Source organism: Diaphorina citri, unplaced genomic scaffold, assembly GCF_000475195.1.
Source record: "Diaphorina citri unplaced genomic scaffold, Diaci psyllid genome assembly version 1.1 scaffold1078, whole genome shotgun sequence".
In the NCBI taxonomy this organism is placed as follows: domain Eukaryota; kingdom Metazoa; phylum Arthropoda; class Insecta; order Hemiptera; family Psyllidae; genus Diaphorina; species Diaphorina citri.
This window is the reverse complement of record NW_007378507.1, coordinates 54,409-73,252: the sequence shown is the minus strand read 5'-3', so window position 1 is coordinate 73,252 and position 18,844 is coordinate 54,409. Positions and strand designations below refer to the sequence as shown.

General features: G+C 38.2%; 4 protein-coding genes and 1 non-coding gene across 5 annotated transcripts; 1 reads left to right on the top strand and 4 right to left on the bottom strand.

The window, feature by feature from the left end:
• Positions 1–2,268: 2,268 nt before the first annotated feature.
• LOC103514074 (type II inositol 1,4,5-trisphosphate 5-phosphatase-like) lies at positions 2,269–4,211 on the top strand. Its single transcript, XM_026827118.1, has 5 exons — positions 2,269–2,442; positions 2,611–2,905; positions 3,113–3,304; positions 3,501–3,706; positions 3,814–4,211. Exons 2-5 carry the CDS (start codon positions 2,802–2,804, stop codon positions 4,194–4,196), a joined length of 885 nt encoding a protein of 294 aa, XP_026682919.1. The 5' UTR covers positions 2,269–2,442; positions 2,611–2,801; the 3' UTR covers positions 4,197–4,211.
• Positions 4,212–4,866: 655 nt separating this feature from the next.
• On the bottom strand, positions 4,867–6,288 carry LOC113469432 (uncharacterized protein sll1483-like). The gene is made up of 3 exons (XM_026827122.1): positions 6,209–6,288; positions 5,778–6,061; positions 4,867–5,316 (listed from the first exon to the last, which is right to left on the bottom strand). The coding sequence occupies exons 1-3, from the start codon at positions 6,286–6,288 to the stop codon at positions 5,228–5,230; spliced, it is 453 nt and encodes a 150-aa protein (XP_026682923.1). The 3' UTR covers positions 4,867–5,227.
• Positions 6,289–6,763: 475 nt separating this feature from the next.
• Positions 6,764–13,558, bottom strand: LOC103514072 (type II inositol 1,4,5-trisphosphate 5-phosphatase-like). Its single transcript, XM_026827121.1, has 10 exons — positions 13,175–13,558; positions 11,659–11,801; positions 11,458–11,542; positions 10,453–10,709; positions 9,650–9,878; positions 9,018–9,263; positions 8,133–8,262; positions 7,652–7,843; positions 7,254–7,459; positions 6,764–7,146 (listed from the first exon to the last, which is right to left on the bottom strand). The coding sequence occupies exons 1-10, from the start codon at positions 13,548–13,550 to the stop codon at positions 6,764–6,766; spliced, it is 2,247 nt and encodes a 748-aa protein (XP_026682922.1). The 5' UTR covers positions 13,551–13,558.
• Positions 7,902–7,974, bottom strand: Trnam-cau. Its single transcript has one exon. It is a non-coding gene; the product is annotated as a tRNA-Met (tRNA).
• Positions 13,559–14,725: 1,167 nt separating the features above from the next.
• On the bottom strand, positions 14,726–17,699 carry LOC103514071 (SH2 domain-containing protein 3C-like). The gene is made up of 4 exons (XM_026827120.1): positions 17,506–17,699; positions 16,281–16,449; positions 15,142–15,334; positions 14,726–14,814 (listed from the first exon to the last, which is right to left on the bottom strand). Exons 1-4 carry the CDS (start codon positions 17,688–17,690, stop codon positions 14,726–14,728), a joined length of 636 nt encoding a protein of 211 aa, XP_026682921.1. The 5' UTR covers positions 17,691–17,699.
• Positions 17,700–18,844: the final 1,145 nt, after the last annotated feature.

Genomic DNA, 18,844 nt, shown 5'->3' with positions numbered 1-18,844 from the left:
GTGATAAGCATTTATGCTTATTTAAAATTCCTAATACCTGAAACCCGACAGCATAAATGTCGGGAAGGACGTGTTTTTCGCTCGCCGGATGAAGCCAGTCATTCAGCAAGAATTCTTTGCTGATCGGTTTATTGCTGACATTCCACGTGCCGACAAATATCTTCACGAGTCTCTTGTTGGACTTGTTCAACTTCTGACTCTTGTCCGGTTGATAGGTGATGACTCCGTTGTTGAAGATATGTTCGTAGTTATCGATCAACATTTCTATCGCCAGCTCAGCGTAATCAATGTCCTCTAGTGGTAAGAAAAGGTTGAACTACTTCCGATAAGTTCCTTTACATGTAGGTATCTAATTGTTACTACGAGCAGCGAGTTCAATCACCACATCGGCTTAGAAAAGATTCCAATACGGGCCCCGAAAGACCCGATCTTGCTCAAACAAATTTCCTTTGCCAAAGGCAGACTACATTTGAGAATTATTGCCGAATATACTCGTCACGAGTTTATTCGCTAATACCTGAAACCCGACAGCATAAATGTCGGGAAGGACGTGTTTTTCGCTCGCCGGATGAAGCCAGTCATTCAGCAAGAATTCTTTACTGATCGGTTTATTGCTGACATTCCACGTGCCCACTGCTGTACCCTTGGGCAACGCTTACCTTTGTTCCCCAAATCTCCACTGGACATCCGGTCCTTATCAATGTTGGTAATTTGGGACAGGAACGAATCCCTCACAAAGATGACCATCATGATTCCCAACATACGAATCGCTTCTACTTGGGTATAGTTCTCGGGTAATGTTTCCAAGCATTTGGTTATGACGGCCAACCAGTCTTTTTCCCTACTGGATCTGTCGTACAGAATTGCTTCTTTGCTCAGATCCAATTCCTGGGAGAAAGGTATGAGGTACTTCGGTTAATTTTGGCAAATATTCTGGTTTACTATTCAAGAATTACTGATTTTATTGGTTTTTCCCTACTGGATCTGTCGTACAGAATTGCTTCTTTGCTCAGATCTAATTCCTGGGAGAAAGGTATGAGGTACTTCGGTTAATTTTGGCAAATATTTAGGTAAACTGTTTAATAATTGGACACACATATGAAGAACCGAATTCCACAAATCACTTCTGTTTTTTATGTGACGATGATGTTCACACTGAATTCTCAGCAAACCGGTTTGAATATTGACAAAAATTTCAAAACTCGCGATTCTAATGATCAGTAATTACCTAAATAATTATTTATTATGATAACTTCACTTCAAGTAGATGTCATATAACTATACGGTAGTACCTATCGACCTAAACGAAAAAGTCAGAATATTTCCATCAGACCAAGAGACACAGACCAAACTGAACATCCCTGGGTCGAGATTGACCAATTTACCACACATGATTCAGTATATCAGATTAAGATAATTTGTAATACCTTAAATCCTTAAAACACCAAGCTCAGTGGTGTAGTGGTAAGCACGGTAGACTCTGAATCTGGAGGTTGGTGGTTCTAGTCAAAGTCAAGACATTAAATTAACCGTAGTGTATTAAACGGAGTACGATATTTGTGACAAGCATTTATGCTTATTTAAAATTCCTAATACCTGAAACCCGACAGCATAAATGTCGGGAAGGACGTGTTTTTCGCTCGCCGGATGAAGCCAGTCATTCAGCAAGAATTCTTTGCTGATCGGTTTATTGCTGACATTCCACGTGCCGACAAATATCTTCACGAGTCTCTTGTTGGACTTGTTCAACTTCTGACTCTTGTCCGGTTGATAGGTGATGACTCCGTTGTTGAAGATGTGTTCGTAGTTGTCGATCAACATTTCTATCGCCAACTCAGCGTAATCAATGTCCTCTAGTGGTAAGAAAAGGTTGAACTACTTCCGATAAGTTCCTTTACATATACCTAATTGTTACTACGAGCAGCGAGTTCCTTCCTTTCGAAAATATTCCAATACGGGCCCCGAAAGACCCGATCTTGCTCAAACAAATTTCCTTTGCCAAAGGCAGACTAAATTCGAGAATCATTGCCGAATATACTCATCACGAGTTATTCAGCAGTAACGAGTAACTCGTGCATATATACAGAGAGAAGAAACATTAATGGGAAACCTCCAAGTTAAAACCTAGAGCTTACTTTGTCCGTTTAATCAAATTCACATGTTGAGTGGCGAACGCCTCATTTCTATACCATACATAGATAAATAAAGATGTAGGTAAATATCAGTGGCGTAGCGTGGTCTAACTCCAAGTGTAGGGCGGACACTAATTTCCACTCCAGCATGATCAGCTGAAGAAGATTTTGATCCAATCTGAGACGATATTTCCCAGTTTTAAAGAAGCGGAAATATGTTTTAAACCCACCTATAAATACGTGCCTGGGACACTTTACACATTTTCGGAACATAGGACTCCTGCCTATTGCGATAGAATTTTGTGGAGAGGTAAGGATAAAGTAGCTCTTATGATGTCTGTTGAAGTCATTGGACCCTACTCTAGTCTTTGGATATGGACAACGAAGTACCTGACATTTTAGGTAGGACCAAGACCAACACTTCTTGAGCTTCAACAAAAGTTTCCCCCTTGATGTGATCTTAATATCTTATACCTAGGTCGTCACGTACGGAATTACTTCTACAAATCTCACGACAATTTCAAGCTGAGCGACCACAAACCAGTGAGCGGTTTCTTCCTGTGTAAAATCAAAACCGAGGGCCAACGGGTGTTCAAAGTGAACCTGGAGAGTTATCAAAACAAGGTCCTGGTGGACAAGAGAAAACTGGATTTCGGCATTGTCAAATTCATGCAACTGTTTCAAGATTCCATCACGGTGACCAATTTGAAGACAGTTCCCGTGGGATTTCAGTTTGTCGATCATGTAAACTTGACCAAATACAGCAACCTGTGGTAAATATTATACTTTCAGTCCATTGTTCCATTCAGAGAATTGATTTCAAGATACATTTCCAACCTTTATTTATTTTAGTCTCTTCTTGATCCCTAGTGTGCCGCGTCCGTTTTTTTAGGACTATTGCACTGTCTGTACAAAGTTTCCAACTTTCAAATGGTCGTCATTATTGTTTCCCTCTGAAAATTGTCCCTTTTTCTCTTCAGGTTGAAAATTAGCCCGAAGAATGGCATTATAGATCCTGGTGAAAGAGAAGATATTGTGTTCACACTGCAAGTAACGGAAAAAGTTGCCTGGAAATTCAACTCTGGTGAAGAAATAATGAAGGACAAATTCTATTTGCGGATCAGCGGAGAAAAAGACACCCCCATCAAAGTGAACGGTGCTTATAAGCCAAGGTATGTCTGCATTAGAGCTGAATTAATCCATAATGAAAGAATAAATTTAAGAAAATATCCCGGGTTCTACTGTTTTAAGAAATGAGACACAATGAGACCAAGTTAGTTGCAGTAATGGAGTTAGAATGTTTGAGCACAGCCCCTTGAATATACATGTAGGTACCTACCTACATATTTTGACCTTCTTTATTTCCAGTGTATTCGGATTTTCCATGGATACATTGGCAAAACTCACCAAACCTATCATAGAAATGTCGTTTGATGAACTGCGAGCAATAGAGCTTAAAGAACATCCCTGGATTGGTGATGATCCGATGGCAAGAATTCCTAAAAGCCTATGGACACTGGTCGATTATTTGTACAAGAATTCTTTGCATGAGGAAAATTTATTTGTAAAGGAAGGTTAGTGATATTCTCCTCAAGTCCTTACGTATTTCTTTAGAAAATTTTGGGAGTTTCACAAGTAAAGTTACTATGGTTCCTCCTTCACACCTAGTTCTATTTTACAGGAAATTACTTTGAAATCATTCACATTCGAGATTGGCTGGATGCAGATAAAGATCTCTCTCAAATATCAGTCAGTGCTTGTTCAATAGCTCAATGCATTCTACTCTTGCTGAAGAGTACGAAGGAGCCTTTGATCGAAATGAACGCTCATCCAATGAATCAGCAAAATGTGTCTTCCTATAACAAGCTCTTGGTAGAGTACATCACATCATTCCTTTGCTTCTTGCTCAAGTTTCGAGAGCAAAACAAGTTGACCGCCAATATCCTAGGGGAAATATTTGCAAGCGCCATCATGCATTCCAACGATGTTGTCAGCAAAAAGTACATGTCTGGTCTGATTATGAAACAATGTCGAAATAAAAGCATGTACTCTGACAATGTTTGACTTTTAAAGATGTCGTCAGATTGTCTTTTAGAACATTTACCTGTAAATTTCATCCTAATTTCAATTTACAAACAAAACGGTTGTTATAAATTACTTTGTATTTACATTATTTATTTTACAATATTTGTCCAAATTAGAAATAAAGAAGTAATTCTATTGCACATATATATGTGACATCTGATACATAGCTCTAAAGCTAAAGATCATGGTGGTAATGTATCAGACATCAACCTCACCTATGTTAAGGCGCGGTCTCTTCTTCTCTTGTGTACCGTGTCCATTTTTGTTTAGTACTATTGCACTCGGTTGTTATAAATTACTTTGTATTTACATTCTTTATTTTACAATATTTGTCCAAATTAGAAATAAAGAAGTAATTCTATTGCACATATGTGACATCTGATATGGTGTGACGAGGGATGAGGGTTTCCTCAAAGTGCAGAGTTCCCACTCAATCCATTCCACTCGATATCCTGCACTGTGTATGTGTTCACCCTCAGCTGTGTCCCGGCCAGACTAACCCCGGTCATCTCGTCCTGGAGAGAGTCCAACTTGAAAGCGCCAGGAATCACGTGATGTAGGAGCAGCTGAAAATGACGAGCACCAAAATGGAACTATTTGAGATATCCAAAGGCAAGAGACGGCGCGAAAGACAAGCCAGGGATGAGGGTTTCCTCAAAGTGCAGAGTTCCCACTCAATCAATTTAATCAAAGCGACCCAAGCACATTCAATTAGGCGCTCGGTACAAATTTACCAACACTACATTTGCCTTCTCCCCCAATGTACATCAAACTAACCCAATTGGTATCGGTCCCTTCAGCATCTAGAATATTCTAGAATCTAGATTCTAGACTAGACCAACAACTGGATGTCATTTTGGTTAAGGAAGGGAATTTTCCACGGAATTTCAGGGCAATTATTTCCACTGTAATTGTCATGGGAAAATTTCGCACTTAATCTAAATGGATTTACTTTATACAGTTATACATTTTTCTGGACTTTACAAAATCTTTCAGTCTGATGGTTGCTTTCATAGGGGTACCTCTATTGCATGGACCACACCATTTGTCGCTGGAATGTTCCTCGTTATGACTTGGGCGGAATTCACCTTGACTCTTCCTGGAAACAATACCACAAACAAAGTTCCTTTGAGTTATTTTTTTTCATTTGTCGCTGGAATGTTCCTCGTTATGACTTGGGCGGAATTCACCTTGACTCTTCCTGGAAACAATACCACGAACAAAGTTCCTTTAAGTTAATTTTTTGCATTTGTCGCTGGAATGTTCCTCGTTATGACTTGGGCGGAATTCACCTTGACTCTTCCTGGAAACAATACCACGAACAAAGTTCCTTTGAGTCAATTTTTTGGGAAGGAAAAAGTAGGTTAGTCTATGAGAATCGAACACCATAATGTGGATCTTAAGATCTTTAGAAGTCAAAATATTAGTCTATGAGAATCGAACACCATAATGTGGATCCTAAGATCTTTAGAAGTCAAAATGTGTTGCCTACCTCCCAAACTTTATGGTTTAGGTACTCGTACATTCAAATGTAATTCTCCTATCCCATTGCTCACTTACCTGCTTCTTTGTACACTTTAAGCTTCTGCCCCACGTCCATTGACTCTTTCACCTGGTAGTACCTCATGCCCGCACTGTACAATGCCCCGGGTACTATGTGCTTCAGAATGAACTTCTTGGCGACAAGAGAATCTCCCAGAAGGTCACTCATCTGAGATTCGGGAAGACCTTTGTTGATTGGCGCAAACACGGTGTAAGTTTTGATACCTGGAAAATGAAGGTGCTTAGGATAATGTTCGGTTTGGTCTTGGCGTTGCTTGTTTACCTTACTTGTTTGCCGTCCTCTCGCATATGAGATCTTTGAGATTACTGGCAATTCCTAATCCTGATTCTTTGCTAGATTCTTCCATGTATAGAAAAGTTGATACCTGGAAAATGAAGGTGCTTAGGATAATGTTCGGTTCGGTCTTGGCGTTGCTTGTTTACCTTACTTGTTTGCCGTCCTCTCGAATATCAGATCTTTGAGAATACTGGCAATTCCTAATCCTGATTCTTTGCTAGATTCTTCCATGTATAGAAAATTATTTTGTTTATAAGGAATTTCTTGAGAACCAATCGTTTAAAGTTAAAGCCTACAAGTTTTGGCAGTACAGAAATCATAGATGAGAAATTAAGAATGGACAATCCCATCAGTAACAGTTATCAATCATTAGCCCACAATAATCATACAAATCCGATCTTCTACAAAAGAATGTAGGAAGATTGCAAAAGTAACAAGAGAACACGGTTCGGACAGAAGAATAACACAAAGTTACATGACGTAAAGTAATTAAATCATCATACATATCTGACAACGACAACTTTACCTATGTCAATCTGCCAAACACGACTGCCCCCAAGGCACAAAGCCCATGCAATTCCATCATGTCAATTGACAGAGAGAGTGAGAAAGCGAGTAATTTATAACAACCGTTTTGTTTGTAAATTGAAATTAGGATGAAATTTACAGGTAAATGTTCTAAAAGACAATCTGACGACATCTGAAGTCAAACATTGTCAGAGTACATGCTTTTATTTCGACATTGTTTCATAATCAGACCAGACATATACTTTTTGCTGACAACATCGTTGGAATGCATGATGGCGCTTGCAAATATTTCCCCTAGGATATTGGCGGTCAACTTGTTTTGCTCTCGAAACTTGAGCAAGAAGCAAAGGAATGATGTGATGTACTCTACCAAGAGCTTGTTATAGGAAGACACATTTTGCTGATTCATTGGATGAGCGTTCATTTCGATCAAAGGCTCCTTCGTACTCTTCAGCAAGAGTAGAATGCATTGAGCTATTGAACAAGCACTGACTGATATTTGAGAGAGATCTTTATCTGCATCCAGCCAATCTCGAATGTGAATGATTTCAAAGTAATTTCCTGTAAAATAGAACTAGGTGTGAAGGAGGAACCATAGTAACTTTACTTGTGAAACTCCCAAAATTTTCTAAAGAAATACGTAAGGACTTGAGGAGAATATCACTAACCTTCCTTTACAAATAAATTTTCCTCATGCAAAGAATTCTTGTACAAATAATCGACCAGTGTCCATAGGCTTTTAGGAATTCTTGCCATCGGATCATCACCAATCCAGGGATGTTCTTTAAGCTCTATTGCTCGCAGTTCATCAAACGACATTTCTATGATAGGTTTGGTGAGTTTTGCCAATGTATCCATGGAAAATCCGAATACACTGGAAATAAAGAAGGTCAAAATATGTCGGTAGGTACATGTATATTCAAGGGGCTGTGTTCAAACATTCTAACTCCATTACTGCCTCTAACTTGGTCTCATTGTGTCTCATTTCTTAAAACAGTAGAACACGGGATATTTTCGTAAATTTATTCTTTCATTATGGATTAATTCAGCTCTAATGCAGGCATACCTTGGCTTATAAGCACCGTTCACTTTGATGGGGGTGTCCTTTTCTCCGCTGATCCGCAAATAGAATTTGTCCTTCATTATTTCTTCACCAGAGTTGAATTTCCAGGCAACTTTTTCCGTTACTTGCAGTGTGAACACAATATCTTCTCTTTCACCAGGATCTATGATGCCATTCTTCGGGCTGATTTTCAACCTGAAGAGAAAAAGGGACAATTTTCAGAGGGAAATTACATTAGACATTGACAAAAAATTGCCCCGGGTGAGGATCGAACTCACGACCTTAAGATTATGAGACTTACGCGCTGCCTACTGCGCTACCGAGGCAGTTGAGAGAGCTGGCAAAAAAGTACGTATATCAAGTAGAAGAGAAGTATTTCCATTGGCCGCATGGCAGCATGCTCACGACTCTCGCTCTCCCCTCCACTCCTTGTAGCGTGAAGTACGGGGTTCGAGGTTACCACGTGCTTCATTCAATGCTTTACAAACGTTGAACGTAGATAAATTTATAGGTGGGTTTAAAACATATTTCCGCTTCTTTAAAACTGGGAAATATCGTCTCAGATTGGATCAAAATCTTCTTCAGCTGATCGTGCTGGAGTAGAATATCGTAACCTTTTCTAGGTGATGTTCTTTATTATTTGAAGACAGGAAGACCTCATAACAAGTCTACCTACGTAATGGCAATTACTTTCTTTGTAATATCTCGACCGGATTACAAAATCTGGTCAAGATGAAACTCGAGCCTAGATAAGATTGTAATCTGTAATTTCTTCACATGGAGGTTTCATTGTTTGAAAATAGATTCATGTGAGGAGGCATAAATAGTTAAATATGAAGCATTGGTCCAAATAGTAAAATAGCGTGTCTGAGGAGACACTGATTTCTAAAACAATATATCTCTCTAGCTTGGTAAATAATTTCTAGATTTCTAGAAAATAAAATCCTTTTTTAACAACTAAAAAAATCACTAAAATTATAAATAAAATTTAATTCAGACTTAGATAATCTCACTCAAACATAAAAATAATAAAAACAAATTAAAAAGAAGAGTTCTAAGGAAACTAATAAACAAAGAAATAGAAGGAAAAAATCCTTTAATCTGAAGGGGATCGTTTGTCAGTTTTGCGGAAGTAAAATTTTTAAAATGTAGGTATTGATTTAACCTCTGATGACTTAATTGGTTATCTATCGTTTACGTTAGGTATTTTAGACAATATGATCAAGGTTGCTACGAGACTGAAAATGATACTGAAGAAGTTCACAATTTCACCATACCACTATCTAAAAATCTATCTGCTACAAATAAACTATTGCTACCTACACTTACATTTAATTGACAAGAGTTAAGATTAGTTGTGCGCGAAAACCTTTTCTGTTGATCAATTCTATGACTGAATCTCGGCTCAGCTTGTCAAATCGATAGTTCAAATCCCCGAACCAAAATATCAGATCATGATCGGGAATCAGTTTGTCATTCTCCTTGAAATGAATCTGATTGAGAATATTCTTGAAATCAGCATTTCTGGCTTCAACGTTATTGATGTGAGATGCAAAGTGGGAACAAATGAAACAAATGCCTGTTCTGTAGAGCTCAAACCTGATAGCTACTCCTCCTGTGAAATAAGTTGATTTGCCAAGCTCATAGATTAGGTAACTAATCGTAAGAAGATTATCTTTCCATAAGTTCTTTTGATTCGAAAGTCCGTTGTCTTTTAAAAACTTCCACCTCAAGGAAAATAAAACCAAGTTTAACGTATATGATTCATTTCCTATGAATATCTCATGCAATACTGCTGTACTGAAATAAGTTGATTTGCCAAGCTCATAGATTAGGTAACTAATCGTAAGAAGATTATCTTTCCATAAGTTCTTTTGATTCGAAAGTCCCTTGTCTTTTAAAAACTTCCACCTCAAGGAAAATAAAACCAAGTTTAACGTATATGATTCATTTCCTATGAATGTCTCATGCAATACTGCTGTGGGTATGGGCAACGCTTACCTTTGTTCCCCAAATCTCCACTGGACATCCGGTCCTTATCAATGTTGGTAATTTGGGACAGGAACGAATCCCTCACAAAGATGACCATCATGATTCCCAACATACGAATCGCTTCTACTTGGGTATAGTTCTCGGGTAATGTTTCCAAGCATTTGGTTATGACGGCCAACCAGTCTTTTTCCCTACTGGATCTGTCGTACAGAATTGCTTCTTTGCTCAGATCCAATTCCTGGGAGAAAGGTATGAGGTACTTCGGTTAATTTTGGCAAATATTTAGGTAAACTGTTTAATAATTGGACACACATATGAAGAACCGAATTCCACAAATCACTTCTGTTTTTTATGTGACGATGATGTTCACACTGAATTCTCAGCAAACCGGTTTGAATATTGACAAAAATTTTAAAACTCGCGATTCTAATGATCAGCAATTACCTAAATAATTATTTATTATGATAACTTCACTTCAAGTAGATGTCATATAACTATACGGTAGTACCTATCGACCTAAACGAAAAAGTCAGAATATTTCCATCAGACCAAGAGACGCAGACCAAACTGAACATCCCTGGGTCGAGATTGACCAATTTACCACACATGATTCAGCATATCAGATTAAGATAATTTGTAATACCTTAAATCCTTAAAATACCAAGCTCAGTGGTGTAGTGGTAAGCACGGTAGACTCTGAATCTGGAGGTTGGTGGTTCTAGTCAAAGTCAAGACATTAAATTAACCGTATTGTATTAAACGGAGTACGACATTTGTGACAAGCATTTATGCTTATTTAAAATTCCTAATACCTGAAACCCGACAGCATAAATGTCGGGAAGGACGTGTTTTTCGCTCGCCGGATGAAGCCAGTCATTCAGCAAGAATTCTTTGCTGATCGGTTTATTGCTGACATTCCACGTGCCGACAAATATCTTCACGAGTCTCTTGTTGGACTTGTTCAACTTCTGACTCTTGTCCGGTTGATAGGTGATGACTCCGTTGTTGAAGATATGTTCGTAGTTATCGATCAACATTTCTATCTCCAGCTCAGCGTAATCAATGTCCTCTAGTGGTAAGAAAAGGTTGAACTACTTCCGATAAGTTCCTTTACATGTAGGTATCTAATTGTTACTACGAGCAGCGAGTTCAATCACCACATCGGCTTAGAAAAGATTCCAATACGGGCCCCGAAAGACCCGATCTTGCTCAAACAAATTTCCTTTGCCAAAGGCAGACTACATTTGAGAATTATTGCCGAATATACTCGTCACGAGTTTATTCGGCAGTAACGAGTAACTCGTGCATATATACAGAGAGAAGAAACATTAATGGGAAACCTCCAAGTTAAAACCTAGAGCTTACTTTGTCCGTTTAATCAAATTCACATGTTGAGTGGCGAACGCCTCATTTCTATACCATACATAGATAAATAAAGATGTAGGTAAATATCAGTGGCGTAGCGTGGTCTAACTCCAAGTGTAGGGCGGACACTAATTTCCATCACAATATCTATATAATAAGAATACAATAATTATTTAAAGTCAATATTTAAGGGTATTTGAGTGGAATTTTTGAGTGTAGGGCCGCCATACACGCCCTACATGGACGCTACGCCACTGGTAAATATACAATAATAGGTACATAGTAATATTAAGTAGGTATTAAAACCTAGAGCTTACTTTGTCCGTTTAATCAAATTCACATGTTGAGTGGCGAACGCCTCATTTCTATACCATACATAGATAAATACAGATGTAAATATACAATAATAGGTAGGTACATATTAGTATTAAGTAGGTTTAATTTAAACTTACCAGCTTTTGGTCTCAGCAAAATGTGCCCGAAAATTTTCGACAGGTTTTTCGATGTCATCAAATTCTCCGGTGAGTGTTGCACAATCTTGTAGAAATGTTTGATGAGTTTTTCCAGCAGGCTTTTGGTCTCAGCAAAATGTGCCCGAAAATTTTCGACAGGTTTTTCGATGTCATCAAATTCTCCGGTGAGTGTTGCACAATCTTGTGGAAATGTTTGATGAGTTTTTCCAGCAAGACGTAGTTATCGTGAGGAATTTTGTGGACGGCATTGTACAGTTGAGTGATGTCATTGGACCGAACCGATTGGATGATGGACGGATAGACGACCACCGTTAGTAAAGCCTCTGGAAATAAAATCGTAGCTGCTGTTAAATAGTGCTGGCGAAAATTTACGAAAAAGAACACTTTCATCTTATTAATAAGAGAGGTTTTCTGTTTGTTTGTAAGAGGTTGCCGTCTATACGGTAAGTCGTAGAAACTTGAAATTTTGTACACAGGCTCACATTTTTATGTGAACCATTTTTAATCGCTGTTAAATAGTGCTGGCGAAAATTTACGAAAAAGAACACTTTCATCTTATTAATAAGAGAGGTTTTCTGTTTGTTTGTAAGAGGTTACCGTCTATACGGTAAGTCGTAGAAACTTGAAATTTTGTACACAGGTTCACATTTTTATGGGGGGTGATTATAGGCTAGGTTAAAATTTCCTAAAGCCAGCCGTTCGCGAGTTAATAAAGAAATTCGAAATTTTTGGCCGAAAACTGAGAGATGCAAAGCTCGCGGGTATCCCGCTAGTAATTCATAAAACACTTCACAATCGTTACACAATTAGACATAATATAGTACCTTTGTACCTACTTGCTTCGAGAACAATTGTTTAGCACATTGCATACTTCACAAGTTTCCAGGCTGTCCTACAAAACTAAAAATGCGACACCTCGGGTTGCCGTCTATACGGTAAGTCGTAGAAACTTGAAATTTTGTACACAGGCTCACATTTTTATGTGAACCATTTTTAATCAAGAAATTTGAAATTTTTGGCCGAAAACTGAGAGATGCAAAGCTCGCGGGTATCCCGCTAGTAATTCATAAAAACACATAATATAGTACCTTTGTACCTACTTGCTTTGAGAACAATTGTTTAGCACATTGCATACTTCACAAGTTTCCAGGCTGTCCTACAAAACTTTTGGCCGAAAACTGAGAGATGCAAAGCTCGCGGGTATCCCGCTAGTAATTCATAAAACACTTCACAATCGTTACACAATTAGACATAGGTAATATATGTACCTTTGTACCTACTTGCCCCGAGAACAATTGTTTAGCACATTGCATACTTCTCAAGTTTCCAGGCTGTCCTACAAAACTAAAAATGCGACACCTCACCACTGAAACATAGGGCTTTGCCTGGCTCTTTGAAAAAGGTTTTGGAATATAGGGGTCTATGGTTATGGTAAAGTTCCGTTCTGATATCGAGGAAAAATGCTCTACTTACCTGCTTCCAAACTTTCTCAATGTTTTAAGATACCTACTTATTAAGTAATTAAAGTATGTATTTGTATTTAGTTACCTGGCAAGGAGGGAATATAGGGGTCTATGGTTATGGTAAAGTTCCGTTCTGATATCGAGGAAAAATGCTCTACTTACCTGCTTCCAAACTTTCTCAATGCTTTAAGATACTTATTAAGTAATTAAAGTATGTATTTGTATTTAGTTACCTGGCAAGGAATTCAGATACAACTTGACACTATTAGTCAACACCTTGGTATCATACTCGTCCAGATCCAAATTGAAGATCCTATTTTTCTTCTTCAATCCATTGTTTAATAGCTCCGACACCTTCTTATTCACAGCCGGTTTTCTATAGAGACCTTCGACTGCCAACCCTCTTCTCTCTATTTCTTCAATGCAAGCGGTCAGAAAATCTTCCCCTACATCGTTCAAGGCAGGTTTGGTGCCGTCTTTTGGGCCCTGGATGAGCTCTTGAATGTATGACAGTAGTTGGTAGCAGGGCTTCATGTTTCGAGGAAACCAAGAGGTAGATTCTCTCCCTCCTGAGATTGTGCCCATCGCATGGCTCTCTTGATCACTCATAGGTTACAGCTTTTCATCAACAACACCGACATTTCTATGATAGGTTTGGTGAGTTTTGCCAATGTATCCATGGAAAATCCGAATACACTGGAAATAAAGAAGGTCAAAATATGTCGGTAGGTACATGTATATTCAAGGGGCTGTGTTCAAACATTCTAACTCCATTACTGCCTCTAACTTGGTCTCATTGTGTCTCATTTCTTAAAACAGTAGAACACGGGATATTTTCGTAAATTTATTCTTTCATTATGGATTAATTCAGCTCTAATGCAGGCATACCTTGGCTTATAAGCACCGTTCACTTTGATGGGGGTATCCTCTTCCCCTACATCGTTCAAGGCAGGTTTGGTGCCGTCTTTTGGGCCCTGGATGAGCTCTTGAATGTATGACAGTAGTTGGTAGCAGGACTTCATGTTTCGAGGAAACCAAGAGGTAGATTCTCTCCCTCCTGGGATTGTACCCATCGCATGGCTCTCTTGATCACTCATAGGTTACAGCTTTTCATCAACAACAGTCGAAATAAAATTGAGATATTTACATGGATCCCAGTCTCTGGTAGCAATTGTAACTATCTAGATGGTCCATTTGTTAGAATAAGTCTCTTTACAAGTAAAACAGGATTCTCTTTGCTTGACACCCCCATTTCACAATAATCTAGATGGTCCATTTGTTAGAATAAGTCTCTTTACAAGTAAAACAGGATTCTCTTTGCTTGACACCCCCATTTCACAATATTTGAAGTTTTGAACCCCGGTCGAAGTAACGTTTCAAGATAAAATTTGTTGCACGCAGCACTTCCGGATATTCCACACCGATTTCTACTAACCAGCTGGCAGCTGGGGAAAAGAAAGGAACGGCACGGACCCATGATTGAAAATTGAAAGCTTGCGGGATATCTTTAATGATTGTCCAGCACATCAATAATATCAAATGCACTTTTGAAATCAAGATACATAACTTTCTCATGAAATAAGAACGCAAAATTGTAAATGTGTATTATCATTTAAAAAATAATAATTATCGAAAATTGGGCATGGGTATTTTATTTATTCAAAATTTGGGGTTTTAATATAAAATATTAATTAACTGTGTTCAAAAAACACACTACCTACGTTTAAATTTACTCGTCATAAAATTCATAATTATTTTGTATAATTAGTCAAATAATTATATTATTAAATAGTAAGACCGAAATCACTGGAAGAAGTCTCCCAACACGTTATACATGAGGACACTAGATTTAAACATTCTAAACTATTTTGACCTGCAACACACGAAAAGAATAATCAATAGTATCGAAGAATTTGTAATTTTGTAAGAGGTTTCAAAAGAACCTGATTTAATTGAAAAGGAATAGGTATGATGATGTCTTCTTCAGTAAGTACTGGATATCTACATATACCTACGTGCCAAAACATATACAAAGTAGGTAATTAGATACTTGGTTGTTTTTCTACATATTTTTCGCAAGATCTTTTAAGTAGCACATGGGAATATCTTAGGGCACGGGGCAGGGCGCCAGGCCAAGTTCCAGTTATCATTACTTAGTACTTAATAGCGCCACATAAAGACAATAGAACATAGAACTTACTAGATAAGTCTTCAAGGGATCTTTCTTGAAGTAAGATGAGAGGTAGCATATAGGGGATGGTGGTGTTTGGTGCGTTGGGATTTGTACACTCGTTCATTGACTTCAGCGTTGGCCGAAGTTTGGCTTCAAAGCTGAAAGCACTGTCCGTGAACTTTTGTCTGAGCACATGCCACGTGACGCTTAGCCTCTGAATCTGAAATAGGAATTGAATTGAATAAAGATCTGTTTTATTTGATAAACTGGTTGTAACCATAACCATGCTTGCAATATTACAAAAGTCTTGAAGTAATTCTTGCAGCTCCACTAATTTGCAAGTTAATTTTGCGTCTCCACTATTCAACAAAGGGCGAAGAGCATCTCCACTAATTTGTAAGTTATTCCACAGGGATGAAGAGCATCTCCACAAATTTACAAGTAAATATGTAGGTGAATTTCACATCTCCATTAATTTCCAAGCTTTTGTCTGAGCACATGCCACGTGACGCTTAGCCTCTGAATCTGAAATAGGAATTGAATTGAATAAAGATCTGTTTTATTTGATAAAGTGGTTGTAACCATAACCATGCTTGCAATATTACGAAAGTCTTGAAGTAATTCTTGCAGCTCCACTAATTTGCAAGTTAATTTTGCGTCTCCACTATTCAACAAAGGGCGAAGAGCATCTCCACTAATTTGTAAGTTATTCCACAGGGATGAAGAGCATCTCCACAAAATTATAAGTAAATATGTAGGTGAATTTTACACCTCCACTAATTTGGAAGTAAATATGTAGGTGAATTTCACATCTCCATTAATTTCCAAGTAAATAGGCAGGAGAATTATGCATCTCCAGTATCTCCCTGATTTTTAACTAAATAGGTAGATGAATTTCGCATATCCACTAATAAAGTTCAAGTCACTAATGCATGCCTTCAAACTCAATTTGGAAGTAAATATGTAGGTGAATTTCACATCTCCATTAATTTCCAAGTAAATAGGCAGGAGAATTATGCATCTCCAGTATCTCCACTGATTTTTAAGTAAATAGGTAGATGAATTTCGCATATCCACTAATAAAGTTCAAGTCACTAATGCATGCCTTCAAACTCAAAAGGACAACCTACACGTTCTTGTGGGGTTTCAGCAACCTATATATTTACCTGAGGCATCATCAGTCCCAGCATGATATTGGAAAAGCCGAACAAGTTCCCCAGAGCGGTTTTGGTATCGACCGCCACTTGAATCCACTTGTTGAGAATTTCCGCCCTCTCCGAGTCTGAGCCGCAGGTGAGTATCGTGATGGCCACCACTAGTTTCATACATTGAGCTCTGTGAAGAATCAAATAGCAAAAAGAATAGAATAGAATGGAGTAATATGGAGTATATCTTCTTTATCTTCCCGAATTGGACTGAAAAGTTCTTTAACCTAGCATGTTAAACAAGGTCGCGTTTTTCATCAGCCGTCTGAGCCGCAGGTGAGTATCGTGATGGCCACCACTAGTTTCATACATTGAGCTCTGTGAAGAATCAAATAGCAGTCTGAGCCGCAGGTGAGTATCGTGATGGCCACCACTAGTTTCATACATTGAGCTCTGTGAAGAATCAAATAGCAAATAGAATAGAATAGAATGGAGTAATATGGAGTATATCTTCTTTATCTTGCCGAATTGGACTGAAAAGTTCTTTAACCTAGCATGTTAAACAAGGTCGCGTTTTTCATCAGCCTCTCAGTCAGCCCTACCTAAGGTGATTGCTTTGGACTGACACGTGGTTTTGGCTACAAAATTTTTACGAGTGAATGCCCTTCGCATTCAATTTTTTCTATTTCTTTAGCAAGGGAAATTTAGCCCTACCTAAGGTGATTGCTTTGGACTGACACGTGGTTTTGGCTACAAAATTTTTACGAGTGAATGCCCTTCGCATTCAATTTTTTTCTATTTCTTTAGCAAGGAAAATTTCAGGCTGGTATATTCCCGGTTTAAAGTCCCCCAGCCAGACTAAACTGGTCTACTCCCTGTTCAAGGTAAGTACCCCAGCCAATCTAAATAATGGACTACTTGTAATTTATTTCCGATCACACATAGGGAAATTTCAGACTGGTATATTCCCGGTTTAAAGTCCCCCAGCCAGACTAAACTGGTCTACTCCCTGTTCAAGGTAAGTACCCCAGACAGTCTAAATAATGGACTACTTGTAATTTATTTCTGATCACACACTATTCTCACCTTTCTATGACATCATAGCGAAGTTGTTTCCCTATGGGCAGCGTACAGAGTTCGATCCCCGACAGACTAAACTGGTCTACTCCCTGTTCAAGGTAAGTACCCCAGCCAATCTAAATAATGGACTACTTGTAATTTATTTCCGATCACACATTACTCTCACCTTTCTATGACATCATAGCGAAGTTGTTTCCCTATGGGCAGCGTACAGAGTTCGATCCCCGACAATTTGCCTATGAGATGTTCGAACTGATCGTACTTGGGTAAGTCTTTACTCGTCGTATACTGAAGATCAATCCTCGTCAGATGATTGGCTAGAATTCTAGATCCCGTTTCTAAGAGCATCATGTGAATTCCTGGAAGAAGAAATGGAGAATATCAAGATGAAAGTTCGATCCAACAGTGAAACATACAGGATGCGCAAGAAAAACACAATATTCTAATAGGTAATATTTCTCTGAGAAATTTTCCTGACACTTTGTTTTTGAGAAAAGTCCAAGAAACCAGTCTTTTTTTAAGTATGGAAGTTCGATCCAACAGTGAAACATACAGGATGCGCAAGAAAAACACAATATTCTAATAGGTAATATTTCTCTGAGAAATTTTCCTGACTTCGCTTTGTTTTTGAGAAAAGTCCAAGAAACCAGTCTTTTTATATGTATGATTTTCCCTACTGGATCTGTCGTACAGAATTGCTTCTTTGCTCAGATCTAATTCCTGGGAGAAAGGTATGAGGTACTTCGGTTAATTTTAGCAAATATTCTGGTTTACTAGGTATTCAAGAATTACTGATTTTATTGGTGGTTCATTTTGCCAAATATTTAGGTAAACTGTTTAATAACTGGACACACATATGAAGAACCGAATTCCACAAATCACTTCCGTTTTTTATGTGACGATGATGTTCCCACTAAATTCTCAGCAAACCGGTTTGAATATTGACAAAAATTTTAAAACTCGCGATTCTAATGATCAGCAATTACCTAAATAATTATTTATTATGATAACTTCACTTCAAGTAGATGTCATATAACTATACGGTAGTACCTATTGACCTAAAGGATAAAGTCAGAATATTTCCATCAGACCAAGGGACGCAGACCAAACTGAACATCCCTGGGTCGAGATTGACCAATTTACCACACATGATTCAGCATATCAGATCAAGATAATTTGTAATACCTTAAATCCTTAAAACACCAAGCTCAGTGGTGTAGTGGTAAGCACGGTAGACTCTGAATCTGGAGGTTGGTGGTTCTAGTCAAAGTCAAGACATTAAATTAACCGTATTGTATTAAACGGAGTACGATATTTGTGACAAGCATTTATGCTTATTTAAAATTCCTAATACCTGAAACCCGACAGCATAAATGTCGGGAAGGACGTGTTTTTCGCTCGCCGGATGAAGCCAGTCATTCAGCAAGAATTCTTTGCTGATCGGTTTATTGCTGACATTCCACGTGCCAACAAATATCTTCACGAGTCTCTTGTTGGACTTGTTC

Excerpts from the sequence above, each read along its gene's own strand:
- LOC103514071 (XM_026827120.1), bottom strand. The coding sequence starts at position 17,690 with ATGATGCTCTTAGAAACGGGATCTAGAATTCTAGCCAATCATCTGACG. Across the intron at positions 16,450-17,505 it reads CGCTATGATGTCATAGAAAG|AGCTCAATGTATGAAACTAG; the intron begins GTGAGAGTAATG and ends GATTCTTCACAG. Across the intron at positions 14,815-15,141 it reads ATCCCTTGAAGACTTATCTA|GTCAAAATAGTTTAGAATGT; the intron begins GTAAGTTCTATG and ends CGTGTGTTGCAG.
- LOC103514072 (XM_026827121.1), bottom strand. The coding sequence starts at position 13,550 with ATGAGTGATCAAGAGAGCCATGCGATGGGCACAATCTCAGGAGGGAGA. Across the intron at positions 11,802-13,174 it reads GTATCTGAATTCCTTGCCAG|AGGCTTTACTAACGGTGGTC; the intron begins GTAACTAAATAC and ends TTTTATTTCCAG. Across the intron at positions 8,263-9,017 it reads AGAATTGATCAACAGAAAAG|GTTACGATATTCTACTCCAG; the intron begins GTTTTCGCGCAC and ends CACCTAGAAAAG.
- LOC103514074 (XM_026827118.1), top strand. The coding sequence starts at position 2,802 with ATGCAACTGTTTCAAGATTCCATCACGGTGACCAATTTGAAGACAGTT. Across the intron at positions 3,305-3,500 it reads AACGGTGCTTATAAGCCAAG|TGTATTCGGATTTTCCATGG; the intron begins GTATGTCTGCAT and ends CTTTATTTCCAG. Across the intron at positions 3,707-3,813 it reads AAATTTATTTGTAAAGGAAG|GAAATTACTTTGAAATCATT; the intron begins GTTAGTGATATT and ends TCTATTTTACAG.
- LOC113469432 (XM_026827122.1), bottom strand. The coding sequence starts at position 6,288 with ATGGAAGAATCTAGCAAAGAATCAGGATTAGGAATTGCCAGTATTCTC. Across the intron at positions 6,062-6,208 it reads TTCGAGAGGACGGCAAACAA|AGGACGGCAAACAAGTAAGG; the intron begins GTAAGGTAAACA and ends CTCATATGCGAG. Across the intron at positions 5,317-5,777 it reads TAAAGTGTACAAAGAAGCAG|GAAGAGTCAAGGTGAATTCC; the intron begins GTAAGTGAGCAA and ends TATTGTTTCCAG.